At 42.5% G+C, this 16,139-nt stretch overlaps 1 protein-coding gene across 1 annotated transcript in view; it reads right to left on the bottom strand.

Annotated features, from left to right (window-relative positions):
- Window positions 1–845: 845 nt before the first annotated feature.
- Window positions 846–16,139, bottom strand: part of LOC144754686 (protein-arginine deiminase type-3-like) — a 92,771-nt gene continuing 77,477 nt past the window's right edge. Inside the window, exons 13-16 of the mRNA XM_078642807.1 lie at window positions 14,065–14,158; window positions 10,689–10,765; window positions 10,441–10,569; window positions 846–2,961 (exon numbers count right to left, since the gene is read on the bottom strand). Of these exons, the coding sequence (XP_078498933.1) occupies window positions 2,725–2,961; window positions 10,441–10,569; window positions 10,689–10,765; window positions 14,065–14,158 (537 nt within the window). The 3' untranslated portion in view covers window positions 846–2,724. The remainder of the gene's footprint in view (window positions 2,962–10,440; window positions 10,570–10,688; window positions 10,766–14,064; window positions 14,159–16,139) is intronic.

Here is a 16,139-nt window from a genome sequence, read left to right on the forward strand (position 1 = left end):
GGATATACAGGAGCTATATGACACTATGGCTATTCAGGTCTGTAGGCTCCCACACATTCAGAAGGCAGCGCCGCACCTATGGGCGGAGAACAGATGTGAGCACTTCCCCAATGATGTCCTGCACTTTCCACCAGTATGCTTGTGCTTGGTCGCATTCCTAAATTATATGCAAGAATGTGCCCACTTGACCACATTGTCATCTACGATCCCTTCCCTCAGCCCTAACCATGCGAACCAAGCAAGACCCTGTAACGTACACTCTGTGGAGAATTTTGAGTTGCACTAATCTAAGTCTAGCCGAAATTGCCACCACCCTTGGGGAGGAAACCGCTTCCTGCCATTCCTCATCATCTAGATCAAGGCCATCTCTTTCCCATTTTTCTCGTAGTGGCCGAAGAGGGTCTATCATATTATTGATTAGTTTCTTATAGGTTAAGGATATTGCTTTTTCGGGCAGATGGCCATCCAGCAGTCGGTTTTCCAATGAGGAGGATTCTGAAGGGTAAGAGCCTTTCGGGAGGTGCAACCATAATGCATGGCAAATCAGAGCATACCTGAAACGCTCTGACTCCGTTAAGTCATGGCGCTGCTGCAGCGAGGCGAACAGTTGCAGCATTTTTAATGTTGGGCCTTGGTAATCATCTACAAATTCTGAAAACACACAATTGCCATGCCAGAGCATTTATGAAGAGATATAATAAGTGGTTATGGAGAAGGTGGGTAGGAAGTGAGTGGCCTGGTGGAAGTAATTATGTGTGTGTGTGTGTGTCTGTGTGTGTATTTATATTCTTTTACATTTTTCATTCCATTCATCACTTAGGCCTCCATATTACAAAAAAGTCAAATTTCTTAAGCAGTAGTTTAATATTCAAGAAGGTTGATTAAACCCAACATTTCTTCTCTCCATTGTGCAAAAAACAGAATACATCAATGTTGCCATATGTCCATCTTTTATGCCTTGGGGACGATTCTGGGTCAATATGAGTTGTGTTACCCCCAGAGGATTCCACTCTGGATGATTCCAAGTGGACTTGAGTGCCTGCACCTGGCATTAAAGATTGTGAGAACATCGGGACCCATTTTACTAGATGCAAATGTGCACTCAGTAAAACACCAAAGGGCACAGGTGCAGCCTGGCACCCCCAACCCACTCCCAGAACATGGAGGAAGAATTGTATGCTTCACCTGTAGCTGACACTCCCCTACCCCTATCCTTGCCCAATGACACACAGTCCCCCCTTCACTCTTCCAATTCTAGTTACCACCTGATCAGAGCAGGTGGTAAATGTGAACAAACAAGTAACTGAAATTGGAGATAACTATTTCCTCTACTCCCGGATCCACATGATTATTCCCCATTCTAGGGACTTGAACTTGCAATTGTATGATGGAGGTGTGAAATTACCAGCAAGAATCAGTGATTCCAGCCACAGGAATTTTAGTTCCCTTGCAGCATTCAACTCAAATTCGATCCCTTACTCACACAGCGCTAAGGCTTCTATGCCATGATAGGTTGTAGTTAAAGGAACAGCTTGTTCCCACTTTTACAAGAACACTTTTTACATGTGTGAGCATGTACCCATCTGAAAGAGTACTTATGTTCTGATACATAGCCCCACCTCCGGTGCCTACAATAGCTTTAAGAATATTCCACTATACTCCAGCCAGGCTATACAAACAAAACTTTGATGAAGTGACACTTGTTGGGACTGCTGACTTGTTGGAACTGCAATTTTCCAGCATGCTCTCAGGAATATATGTCATTTCGCTGCCACCTCTTGAAGCCGTATCGGATTTTGTTCCAGAACCATTTAGCAACTCTATCCGACACACCAATATTCCTAAACTTCCCTATGATTTCCCTGGGCCACTGGGTCTCTCTGACCACTCTAAATCTCAAGCCCAATGACATGACCCGTTGGACCTTCTGTTACCAATTGTATTGAAAATCATCCTATCAGAATGGAAATCGTTTCCCAATGTATCGACCACACATGGTGGGCTGCATGGATTACCCGCAACTCCCAGCATGATTCTCAAACCAATCCTAAGGTATCGAAGTAAGTCCCTCGAATGCTCGACCGATAAATGGACCACAATAACAACACCTTCCCCCCCTCGGCTACAAACTGGAACCATTATCGATTGAATTACATTCACACTTACATTTTCGTAATCTCACTGGGCACATCGCCTCTCCTGCCTGCCCTTCCCCCACTTGTTTCATTTGTTCTAATTGTGATACACATTTATGATATACCTTCTACAAGATGATATACATACCTTCCCATGTTCTCAAGGGACTCACCTCTTCATCTAGAATGACCATAGAAGGTGCCCTTACTTAGAACTATAACCAGTTCCTAACTCACCCACCACAAGACAAATCTTGATGCACTGACAAGGTTTAACAATTATCTTGCTGAAGGCAGATATGACATAAGGAGCTGTAACTCGAAACCTCCAATAGTCCCAGAAATGCTTCATGTATATCATACTGTTTCCGATCATTCTAATTAACCTGGGATTGTGTATCATTGTGTAGCATGTGTTATCTCTCATGATCTCTTTTGACTGAATGTCTCAGAATAACTAATAACATTTAAGGAATTACAAATATTTCTATGGGTGTAGATGCATCATGTAACATTTCTTGAGGTAGTGTGCCACGTGCAAGGCTGGAGAAAATGTTATCACTTTTTCTTTATTCACCAGTCCCTGCCATTAATTCAGAGTCACATTCCACCACTTGAAAGTGAAGGGCTTGCGCCGGACATTGGTTCCACAGTGCACCTCTCCGCAATTCCGATGATAAGGGTAAAAATCATCAATGAAGTTGCATTGCAATCCCAGGGGCTCCAGCAGACATCGTACCTCCTCTTCTAGGCAGCATTTCCCGCCAATGATTGGGCCAAAGGGCTTTGGGATGCCTAGATGTTTTTCCAGCACCAGCATATTCACCTGAACAAATGATGGGGAAAGAAAAGAAAAGAAAATTAGATAAAACTTAAAGAGGATGCTAGTGCATTTACATGTGAAACAGAAATACATTTGAACTAGAGTTATGCACCATGCCCCAAGTTCTTTTGGGAGGGGTTTAGTGTTTGTCTCAGAGCTCAACATGAATTAGTTTTTTATGCTGCGACACTGTCTTCTAAGTCTATGTCATATTTGACAGCTGTGTCTATGACCTAATCTCAGCAAAAGGATGAGTGATTTAACTAGGAACAATTCTGTATCTTTGGTTGCTTTCTGTCTATTGTGGGAGGCCTTTAACACATACATTAGAGTATGCGGACACAGATTTCATGTGTCACAACAGTCTAAAAGTTAAAAATGTAAATAATGTTGACCAGAAATAAAGCAATTGTCAATCACTCTGTTAGCTTACACAGTGTCGAGAGGATTTTAAAGAACAAAAATAAATATTCAAAGTACCTGGACAGTTCTGGATATGACAGGAAACTTTTTTGTAAAGAGAAACAGGTTAGGGACGTAAAATTATATGACTACTAAAAAGGCATGAACTGATAGCTGGGGAAGGTGAATGCACTTGCTCATGCTCTTCAACAATGCCAGCAGTGATGGTGAACACCTGACATTTGTAAGAGGCCTGAGAAGTGATCAATGTCTAACTGAAGAGGAAGGTTCTTTAGCTCATCTATGTTCCAAGAGACACTCTTCTCCCTTGGTATCCAACTTTCCAGACCACTCTCCCCCTCTCTAGAATACCGAACCAATCCAATAAGGATGCACCTGAAAATACTTTCTGTGATGGTGAGGCAAGGCGGAGCGCGAACGGAGCAGGAGCAGGAGCGGGAGGTTAAGCCTTGGCGATACAATCGAAGGATCTCCCGCCCACCCGCCCGCCAGCCCAACGGGCCCCTGCGATGCGCACAGCAAGCAGTCAGCCCGAGCAGTAGTGCTACAGCGGTCACCGTTGCTGAGACTAACACTCGACGGGCACCCGCAGTGCGATCTGAACCGCAGCCGGTAGCCTAATCGAGGCAACAACCTGTAATCTGCCGATAATTTCCAAGGTGAGACCGAGTACTCGGGTCTCAACAGAGTGGATTACAGAGCAACGGCGGCCCCAGCGGAAAATATCAGTAAAAGGTCTGCCGTTTGCCGTCGACCAAATTAATTACAAAAGGGGGTGGTGATGGACAGAGTATCTGAGTTAATCAGAACACTCCTACCCAGTCAACAGATCAGGGCTTGATCCATCACCGTTTTTTAGCTCACTGCACCATCCCAGTTCAGAACCTTTTTTTTTTTTTTTTTTTTTTACCTGATGGTGCAATGAGCAAGAGACTCATGTCTGAGCATACCCTTCCACACTCATGGTGGCCAAATTAATTACAAAAAGGGGGTGGTGATGGACAGAGTATCTGAGTTAATCAGAACACTCCTACCCAGTCAACAGATCAGGGCTTGATCCATCACCGTTTTTTAGCTCACTGCACCATCCCAGTTCAGAACCTTTTTTTTTTTTTTATCTGATGGTGCAATGAGCAAGGGACTCATGTCTGAGCATACCCTTCCACACTCATGGTGGCCAAATTAATTACAAAAAGGGGGTGGTGATGGACAGAGTATCTGAGTTAATCAGAACACTCCTGCCGTCGACCAGCAGTGCGGAGGAGACCAATGAGCAGACTGAGGCGGACCGGAGAGGGAGAAGAGGACTAGAGACGTCAGTGGAGCACCAGTATTGGAGTAGCTTGAGTGGCTTGAGGAATCGGTGAGGAGCCCCGGGAACTGGTAGACTCTGAGGAACGAGACGGCCAGCTTGAGTGGAGGCATCCGGCAGTGGGACGGTGAGAGGGGAGCCCGGGCTCAGGGAAGGGGGTGGTGGTGATTTGAGCGGTCAGTGCTGCCTTTCCCCGCCCTAGTGACCCCCCTAAAGTGCCCCGCGCCTCCAAAAGAGAATCTAAACAGCCATTTGTCTTGTGCCTAGAGGGACCTTGCCGCCGCCTAACAGCCCATACTACGTTAGGTAACACGTGGGGTAGCCTAAATACGTGGGGTAGCCAAAAAATATTTACCACCTCGGGAAGGTGGAATAAACTATTGCCCCAGAATAAGGATATGGCCTTCAAGAAGTTGAGGTCGCGAACCATTTTTATGAAACGAATGGGAACGGAAGAGGCAATTAGGAAGTCCTCTAATAAAGCGGTGAAAAGTGGACGGATACTAAGGACTCCTGCAATAACTAATTATTTTTCCACATCTACCATCAAAGACCAAATAGAAAATAAACCGCAAAACTAAGGAACAAAACCTGAGCTGAAGGAGGGTGGAAAAGACATATCGGGTGCTTTACAGGATCAATCAGGTGAACGAAATTTAACTAACCCTTCATTTGACCCTAAACAAACTACCAGTCCATCATTCATAGAGGAGTCCCCCCTGGAATCAGACTTATCCGGTCTAATTACCCTGAGTCTATTAAATATCCAACGTAGCGCTGATTGTAACAACTTATGTCCAGAAACAATCGACAAGGAGGACGAAAAGAAGCTTGAACCACAAAAAAGGGTAGAGGATATACTTACTAGCACACTACAATAGTCCCCAGATCAAGAAGATGACCTTGAATATTCACCAGACCTTTACATGTTTAAATCCTCCAGCTTAAATAATTACAACACTCCAGTATCCAAATCTCTTTTTACATTGCAAAGAATATTAGATTCTGTCCTCTCATTCTTAGGCCATATACTAGAGAACTCAGATCAAACTCTTGATGTCCAAATAGGTATACTAAAATTTCTAGTAGAAGAAAAAAGAAAAAAGATCACCCTGAGTCAACAAAGATACAAGAAACACCAGTAAACTCTCAAGAGGCAACAAGTAATAACAACATTATTAACTCGCCGCAAGTTCAGGGAAAAAGTGACATTGGTACTCAAACGAAAGGAAGATCAAATAAGGGAACTCAGAATAACCGTCAGGAACCTACTATATATTCTCTAAAGAAACTCTTCAGAGAAGATTCAATTAATACCATTAACCAATATCCTATTTTTACTAACACCAAAAATAAAATAATAACGATCAATTCAGTGATTGATCAAGGAAAGAAGACAAATATCATCCTCGATGGTGAACAAGCGGGGGATACACAAAAAATCAAGAAGAACGAAGAAGGAACTGGAAAAAAAAGAGGAAAACCGCAGCGAAGAATCACAAAAAAGAAAGCACGCAGACTCAAATTCCAAAAAGCAACAATCCCTTCTACACTCCAGCAAGAGTATGAAGAAACTACGAAAACACCGATTCCGGCAAAGGGAAAAAATCAAAACGTGGGAGTAAATGTAGACAATAACATTTCTAGAGAAAAAACCAATTTAAACCCAAGAGCCGAAGAATTTTACCTCAATCCATTAACTATAGGGTTAAGGGAGCGTGTTATAGAACCAGAAGATCATGATAAAATAACCCCATTCGGGGAAGAAACATCGTCAAAATATTTACAAATAATAGAGCTCTTTCCAACGGATAGTATCCCACTAAATGGAGGTAGGATAGTCAATCTTCTCCAACGTATAACTTCGCTACAAACCTTAACAAGTAAAGAGATCGATTTAGTAATATTCCCTGATAAAGAAAACATCAAAACAGCGGTGGTAAAATTTTGGTCACCAGTGATACCAGGGATTGTTCTAAGAGAACAGGAGACCTTGCATAAATGTGGCTACGATTTGGTCCCAACACAGGAAACCATATTCAACCATCCGAATAAATTGTTTATAGGATCTCTATGGGAGAACCCCCAAATTCAAAATAAAACTATCTACAGCACAGAAGACTCAGTAACAAATTTAAAATCTAATCAAAATTTAAGAATTTTAGTAAAGAACGGAGAAAGGGAAGTTTGGAGCCATGTTGCAGAAGCAAAGGAAGCGGCAAAAACGTTCCAGACATGGGCATGGATCTCAGAGTCACTGAACGGTAGGAAAAATGCAAAGAATCCGATACATTCTGTTTAGCAATGGCCTTTCGATAACATCTTGGAACATGGCAGGGAAAACCACAGACAAAATGATGGAAGCCATGAAAAATGGACCGGACATATTGGCATTACAGGAAACCTGGTCAATAAAAACTTTTAACCAGGACGGATATTTTGTTTATGATATCCCCGCACAGGAGACTAAACGGGAACACGCTAGAGGAGGGATAGCTATCCTATTAAGGGAAGAATATCGCTGGACTCAAGAGATTGTTGATACCAAGTCTAAGCAATTCCAGTGTATAAAGATCAGGTTGGAGACTCACTCCTCAGACCCTCAAAAAAGTCTATTACTCTTCAATGTATATGTCCCTCCAGGACCAAAGAACGATGTCAAATTTACGGAAACCTTCGATGCCATTCAGCAAATAATCGAAGCACAATCTTATCCGCCATACTTAATTATGGGTGACTTCAACAGTAAAATATCAAATACCGAAATCTCCAACTCGGCAAACTGGTACAAAGATGAAGTTCTAGAAATACCGGTGCCGACGTTCCCGACTAGAAGTAGGGCTGATAAAAGGGGGAAAATGCTATTAGCGTCACTTCCAACACTAAACGGAATTATACTGAACGGGAATGTGGAAGGTGATATCCCTGCATCCTACACCAGACGAGGAAATAAAACCCTCTCAATCCTAGATTATATAATCTGTAGTATGGAGTCGTTTGAGTCCGTTTCAAATCTTCGCACCTATTTCATTGAAGAGAGTGACCATGCAATCCTGCTATTACATATGCAATGGAAAATAAGCACCTGCTCACCTAGTCATATCATGTATAAACAAAGTACAGTCGAGGCACAAATAAATCAAAGGCGGATCTACTGGAACTCAAATATGTTAGACAAAATAACTACCTTAATCGACACAAATCACCTTTTATCCAAAGAATATTCCGCTGACCTGATAACAAATTTTGAATCCATTATTGAGAAACTAAAACAAGTCTTTCAAAATAAATTGCAACAAGTTCCATCGGTAATGAATAAAAACAAAAACAAAAACAAAATCTTGGATTCAGCAACTGCAAAAAGACTAAACAAACTTATTAGAGCACAATATGTGGACCGTACAATCTTAAGACAGGCAGAAATTAACAAACTAAAAAATCAACTAAAGCGAGAAAAGCTTCGCTTAAAAAGAATAAAGCAGGACAAAAATTGGGTCGACCTTCAAATTGCGGCAAAACAGCGCAACCAACGATCATACTGGTCACTAATTGCAAAGGAAACTGGAACAAAAAAAGCCCTGCATTCCATCCCAGTCCCGCCTCAAGAATGGGAAATTTACCTGACAGCCTTATACAGAGCAAACATGAGTAATGAAGAGGCCAAAAATGCTGGGAATAATAGTGAACGAAACAACGTACCGATTGGAACCACCTCCCCGTTTTCGATAGAAATGCACGTTCGAAAGGCGAGATCCACAGGAGCCTCCGGCCCAGACCAAATCCCCATCAAGGTCCTACAAGCAGATCCTAAGGGTTGGAGTAAGATGCTCTCTCCCCTCTTTAATTTCATCTTTAAAACAGGAGTAGTGCCAAAATCCTGGAAGGGGAGCATCATAATACCGATCTTCAAAAAAGGATCAAGACATCAGGCTGGTAACTATCGTCAAATAGCATTACAAGATGCCACTGGGAAAATCTTCGCAGCTGAAGTATTAGACCAACTTAAAAATTGGGCATTTTCTCAGGACTTAATTCCCATATATCAGGCTGGCTTCAGGCCAAAGCACTCGGTTACTGATAACATCGCAATATTACAAACAATCCTCGACAAATACGTTGTGGGAAAATCTCAAACCGGTATACGCAGCATTCATCGATTTTTCTACCGCATTTGATCGAGTTGATAGACCAACTCTCTGGAAAAAACTGAGGAAGCTAAGAATCCCTGAACAATTATTACAAATCAGAATTACATTGCATTCGCACACGTGGTGTCAAGTGCAAATGGGGAGTGAAAAAGGCCTGACTAAAAAAATTCCAACAGCAAACGGACTCAAGCAGGGGTGTCTTCTAGCCCCTTTGTTATTCTCATTATATCTTAGTGATTTGCCTCAACACCTGCAACAAGTGCCAAGTCTGCCTCCAAAGATCGCTGCCCAAAACATTCACGCCCTCTTATATGCAGACAATATTGTAGTCTTAGACCTTACCCCCTTCGGCCTACAAAGAACTCTAGACACTTTGAACAAATATACTCAAGAAAACTTTTTAATCCCGAATCTCACTAAAACAAAAATAGTTTCCTTTTCAGGGAGAAAAAGAAGCACTAAATTTTGTTGGAGACTCGGCGTTGGAATCATAGAAGAGATTGAGGAATACACTTACCTGGGCAGGATTTTTACTAAGACATTAAAAAATAATTCACAGGTTAATAACCTGACTAGGAAATCCGAGGTGCATGCCGGAGCGCTTCAAAGACTATACGTAGCATCAGGTAACAGACATTTCTCATCCCTCCTTAAAGTATATAGCTCAAAGATACCTCCAGTTTTATCGTTTGCCTTGGAATATATTCCAATAAAACAGTGGTCATTCCTAGACCAAAAAGAAGGGAAGATATTGAGGAAAATGTTGAGGGTATCACAATCTATTCCGGTGCAAGCTCTTCGCCTCGAACTTTCTATCACGAGTTCCTTTTCAAGAGCCATCGCAAATGTTATCAGATGGGCATATAACCTACTGCATGCAAAGGATGGCACTCTCCGTTCATTACTTAAAACAGAGACCTTCGACTGCGATGCTTCGAAACAAGTATTCTATAGCAACATGACCACCGCATTTAAACTAGCCGAGATTAATGTTAATCTGTTGCTCACATGGACTCCATCACAACTGAAACTCTTTTTAAAATGTTTTACCCCTAGGCTCAGTTATGATCTTGATTTCTCACATTGCGCCAAATTGATCCTGTATAAAAGCTTTGCGGAAACAATTGCACCTAGCAAGTGCAACAATACATAGACTTTAATCTTTCGCATGGCGCTAGGAGAACAATCATCCTGCTATGGCTCGGTATCTTACCAGTGCTAACTATAACATCAAGATGGCACTCAAATGGTTCTTCTTTATGTAATCTTTGCCACGGAGGGGAGCAGGATGTGGAACATCTTCTTTTCATATGCCCTAATCCAAAAGTAGTGGCAGCCAGGACCAAATATCTGTATCCTACATACATTAACTGCCGTATCACCACTGTAAAGGACTTGATCATAGTATGTAAATCTCCACCCAATGAACTGGTTTGTTATAATTTTTATACATTTTTAAAATCCTTTTTAGCTTTGTATTAATATGAAATTTAATAGTATTTGTAACTGATTTTATTGAACACAATTTGTGGTCCTCAGTAGAGTACCAAAACAAATAAATAAAACTTGAAACTGGTGAGGCAAGGCTTGATCTCTTACCATGTCTGGGAAGAAGGCACCAGCCATGCCGCAACTATCGAGTTTGAATAAGGCAGGGATATCGATGATGTCCTTCTCTGTCAGGCCCAGCTCCTTCTTCAGGAGATCCCTGCTGTGGTCAATGCAGCTCTGGCAGAAAGAAAAGGGGCACAAGGTCATGATTTGCATATAAAGCCGACCCTGGTTGAAATAATGCATAGAGAGACAGCGTCATATATGGGAAAATATAACAGTAGTGTTATAGTCACCTGCACATGCTCATTGTCTTTCTTCAATTTTTGGTCAGAAAGGATTTCATTAATAGTTTGGTTCTTAACTGTCAATCCTATAGAAAAAGTAATAAAATGTTTAAAGGGCAGTAGTAGTGTGTAGGCAGTTATCAACTATGGAACGTGTCCATTTTCAGTAGACAACACAGTATTTGGAAAAGATTGTGTGTTTTCTGCCGTATGAAAACAAAGAACAAATTATGCAAGTGCTCAGGAACTTTGCCAAAATCAATGTTAATAATAGGTAACATCGGTTTCTAATTCTTAATAATGGCATAACTCTCTGCAATATGGTCTAATGTAGTGTAAATATAAGGATGAGCAGTCAGACGACCCAATATAGGGCTAGGATTAAGTTCTTGGGGACTCATTTATGAGAAAAAAGCAGCGTGAAAGCAGCGATGCGTCACTTCTCAGTGTGACCTCCTTGCGACATGATTGATGCGTCATATTTACTGTATGACGCATCATGTCACAAGGAGTTACAGATACGTCAGTATTTCTGACATATCTGTATGGCGCAAAAGTGACGCATTGCTGGAGTGTGTCATAAAAGTGAAGCAACTCCAGCAATGTGTCCTTTCACATGGGGCAAGCCCCATGTGAAAGGGCCTGCGTCAGTCTTATGCCTGCTGTGAGGCAGGCGTAAGAAATTGATGCATTTGTGTCCTAAACCGTCACTTCTATGACCCTTTCTTGCGTCAGAACGCCCCCCCCCCTGCATACATTATACCTGACGCAGGTATAATGTAGCGCAAGATTTACAAAGTGACGCATCTACCTAGATGCGTCGCTTTGTAAATATGGTGCAACAAGGCACATTTTTTACGTCGCTGGTGCGTCACAAAAATATCTACATGTGTCCTACATTGGAATAACATATATTGTCTTACAGCTCTGTATTATACAGCCAAATACCTGGTAAAATACACACAGGGTAGTACAGTTGTTTGAGCACAGCCATCTATCTAATGCTATTTTAGTCCGAGTGACGTATTTCAGATTGACTGGAGGTTAGCTGGGATCTAAGGAGTCCAGACCATCTAAATGCTGTACACAGGACCAGGGTGCCATGTCAGACTTTAAAAAGCTGCCTTGGAAGATGCTGGAGAATGTTTGAGTCTCACTGGCCAATCAGAATGCTTAGATTTCCTTAGTGAGCAACCCCCATTTCATTCACTTTCTTGCAAGCTAAGGCGCTGCAACGATCTTCTCACCTTCACACTCCACCTTTTCGCTCCTGCTTTCACTAAACGTCAGCAGCACCAGGGGCAGGTATGGCCAGTGTGTGCTTGAGCTGTCATTCCATGCATCAGGAGCCATAAAAGGATAATTCATGCACATGAGATTTCAATACACCTATTATCAATTGATAATTGCTTCTTACTCATGATTATGTCTTCTGTAACAACCATTGATTCTATACGGAGGCCTTAAAGCCGGAAAGTGCAGTCATCAAATTAGAGCTGAACTCGACTCTCAGCAACAGGCTGCAGAATCTAGGGGGCATATTACCAACCAATAGAGATAATTTTTGTCTCTAACTTGTTTAGAGAGAAAAATTATCGCCGCAAATCGGCGATTTTTATCGCAGATAAACCTTGCTATTAGCAAGGTTTATCGCAAATGCGATAAAAAACGCCCGCAATGCATGAATATCGCTGAAAAGTCAGCGTTATTCATGCATTATCGAGCAAATGCTCTTAGCCATGTTATCCACCTCCCATTGGATAACATGGCTAATAACTGCTCCTGGGCAAGTGTTAGCTTTTGGAGATATTTGCGCTTAGCGCAAATATCTCCAAAAGTTGGTAATAGGAGATAGCGATGTTAGCAACTGTTTTCAGTCGCTAACATCTTGGCACGCCCACTTTGCATGTCATTAGTGATAAATATCACTGACATGCAAAGCGGGGCCCAAGATGGTCACTATCTCCTATTAGCTGTCGCTAACTGGTGTTAGCGACAGCTTGGTAATAGGGAGATAATTTTATCTCCGCTTTCTTGGCTTTTAAAGCCAAAAAAGCGGAGATAAAGCCCCTTGATAATATGCCCCTAGGTTCGAAATCATTCAGTAATTAACCCAGCTGGCAGCTGGATGTCACCCAACGTAGTATGGACAAGTGGATTATAAAGAGTGTGTGGGACCCAGCAGGGGGTATATTAAGAACATATTATTAGTGGCAACTGAAATCACGGAGGAAATGACCCTGAAGGTCTTTATATAACTATTGATCCTTAGAGGACTAAGTAAACACTGGTGAAAAGGAATTAATCCCACATTTTAACACATTTTATTTTGGAGTCTTAATGGGACTTAAAGCAGTGAACAGAGCCCATGCTGGCATGGTGCATTTTTTACCTTGAATGCCGGGACATTTTTTGGGGGAGGGCGGACAGGAGAGGGGGGGGGGGGGTGTTGCTTATGTGTTTTTATACTGTAAAGATTTTTAAGTAATTGTACGGTTAATAATAAAGAAAGATAGTGTTTTCATTAGATACTTTTCCGATTATCTGAAACATTAAAAAAAGAGTGGCCTGTCAGACTGTCTACTTCTAAGTAAGTGTCCGAGGAAAAGTTATGTCAGGTTGTGAAAAGCTACTTAAGAGTTCCATAGCCCATTACAAAATGGTGCTTTGGGGTCAGTGCAACAGCTTCAGTGCCTTCTTATCTTGTCCATAATCTGAAATCCTTACTTTATAGTGCTCTGAGCCCGGTCATCCCAAACAGGTTTATCTCATAACAGTGAATCTAAACTTTGTTCAATGGTTGGGTTCAACAATTCCTGTTAGTATATAATATTCAATGGATTAATATCAAGAACGTTTAGGCTCTCCTCTACCCTACTCTCTCCTCTCTATCCGCCATCGCCTTCTGTAAATGTGACTTATGGACCCAATACTTTGAATATTCATTGCAAAGCCAGGTAACACCCCTAGAATACGAGTAGAGCTATTTAACTTACAAAAAGCAGAGGAAAATATTTTGGTGAAATAAGGTCCCAGTGCTTGCATCATATTTTGTAATGAGCAGGTATTAGAGTGCTTATAGCTACAACTTAACTTACTTACACGCCTATGGATTCTTAAGTATGTTTATCACCATGTACAACTAGGGCGGTGAGCAAAACATATTCATAATTTTATAAAACAAAGAAAAAGAGAATGGGATTTGATGGTCATGAAAATGAAAGGTTGGGAGGGGGAAAAGGAATGTTGTGGTGGCTTTGGTGAGAGTCGTCAGAAGGAGAGGCGGAGAGACACAAGGTAGAGGCACAAAGGTTGGGAGAGGAAGTAAGTTTAAGAGACCATCTGAGGGCTGGTTTTGGCTTGCATGCCATCAGCGTGCACTTACCTTCAAACATAACAGCATCTCCATGGCCATCTAACCTCTTCTGCCTGAAGAGTTGGTAGCAGGCAGTGGGACTTGCAAGGACCAGTCTGAACCCCTGGATGCAGATAGAATATTAGAGGTTAGAACAAGAGGCGTACTTGAGCACTTCCAGAATGCAAGTGATTTACTTTAGTCAAAAACATCTGGGATTGGAATGGAATCCCTGGGCAAAACATTGGCAACATGAGGCTAAATGAAGGATCCGTCCACACTAATGTTGAAAAGAAACACTTTCACTTGAAACACCAACTATAGATGCACACCTGCGACCAAACACAGTCCTATAAAATCAACATATTTACCTAACACCTCCCTCCTACTTGTACATGCAGGACCACCTCACCCTCCTCTGTAAAGCAGACTAAAGATTACCAAATGAAACACTCAGCTTACCACTTACTGAAAACAGGGCCATGGCACACACCTCTCCCCCTATTGTGCACTAAAGATCAGTACACACACCTCCACCCTATCAAAATAATCCTAAAGATCAGAGTACACACGTTCAGTTTCGAGGTGCATTGTCTGTTACTCTGGAATAGCTTCTTCCATCTTTTCTCATGGTGAGCCTCAATTGCTATTTTGAGGAAGTTATATTCAAGGTTTGAGTTTGATTGAGTTGGACAGCACACCTTCAACCACATCATAATACCTTTCTATCCACTCCACTTCCCCTTTTAATGCCATGGTGGATGACATGGAGTCGCTTAACAAACAGTTGAGTAGCTTGTAAGCGATTCCACTTTGATACTGCTTTTTTAGCTTCAGTATCAGCTATCTGAGCTTAAGAGGCAGGTGACCCTTGCATTTGCAGTCTGTAGCCACGCTGGATCCTTGGAAATCACCAACAAGTTTGTGTTTATCACTATGGTAGAGAAAATTATATTCTTTTTCATGATGGCAGGCATGCCCTCTCTGTTGTATTTGTAGGCATGTTTCACAAATGTTCCACTGTCTTAAGTGGCCTGTATGGGCTAATCTATTGGAAGGTGGAATGTGAAATGTTAGGTCTAGGGCTTGCCAGGGTTGGTGATACTAATCTTCTGTTTATTATTAAAGACATTTTTCGGCTATAAATTGCTTTGGGGATTTCTTTAATGGCAACAAGGGTGGTACGTGTCCCACCAGATCAACCCTAAATTGAAGTTATAAGGCGAGTGACATTTTACGCAGAAAAGCGTCCTGGGTGCAAGACAAGCCAACGAGAAAAGAAAGCAGTGTGTTTGGTGACAATGAGGACAGCGAGACTTGCAGTGGGAAGAGCCGACATCATCATCTCACTGTAAGGTGACTTTGGGGAATATTTGCCAAAATCAACAGTGAGAGTGTGCCTAAACACAGCGTGAGAGCAGGGAAGCTAGTGATCGGCCTATAGCCGGAAAGTGCTGGTTCCGTGAGCTTGTTTCTACTTCACAGGACCCGCGAGTGCCTGCCCGCAAGTGGGTGACATCATAGTGGGCTGAGGACCCATGTGACCATGATCTCGAGCGCGCTGTGTGTTTAGCAGCTTTGCGTGAACTGAAGCAGGTGGTAAATAAGATGGAGAACTCTCAGAAGGGATGAAATAAATTTAGTAGGCCAACAAAGGGGGCAAGAAGAATGTGCTGTAGATGTGGCAGTTGTAAGCACATTGCTATGTTTGGGAATTGTTCAGCTGTAAAGGCAAGATATTTTAGATGAGAAACGACCTTTACAACAACTCATTCACAACGAAGGGCCTGAACCACGACTCCTTAACAACGACTGAACCTGAATCACGAGTCTTTTAACACCTTCGCTGCGGCGGCTATTCCGCCACAGCGCTAAGAGGTGAGGGGGGACGCGCGGCGCTCACACGCTGGTGACGGAACCGCTCCGTCACCAGCCTCGGGTGAGCTGTGCTGATGATGGAGCGGTTCCGTCATGGCCATGCCCACTCAATAGAATGCCCCGCGCAGGCGCGAAATCAGCGCTGCGCAGGCGCGTCGGGCGGCCATGACGGAACCGCTCCGTCATCAGCACAGCGCCACCGCGGCTGATGACGGAGCGGTTCCGTC

The sequence above is a fragment of the Lissotriton helveticus genome, chromosome 5_1, assembly GCF_964261635.1.
Source record: "Lissotriton helveticus chromosome 5_1, aLisHel1.1, whole genome shotgun sequence".
Taxonomy (NCBI): domain Eukaryota; kingdom Metazoa; phylum Chordata; class Amphibia; order Caudata; family Salamandridae; genus Lissotriton; species Lissotriton helveticus.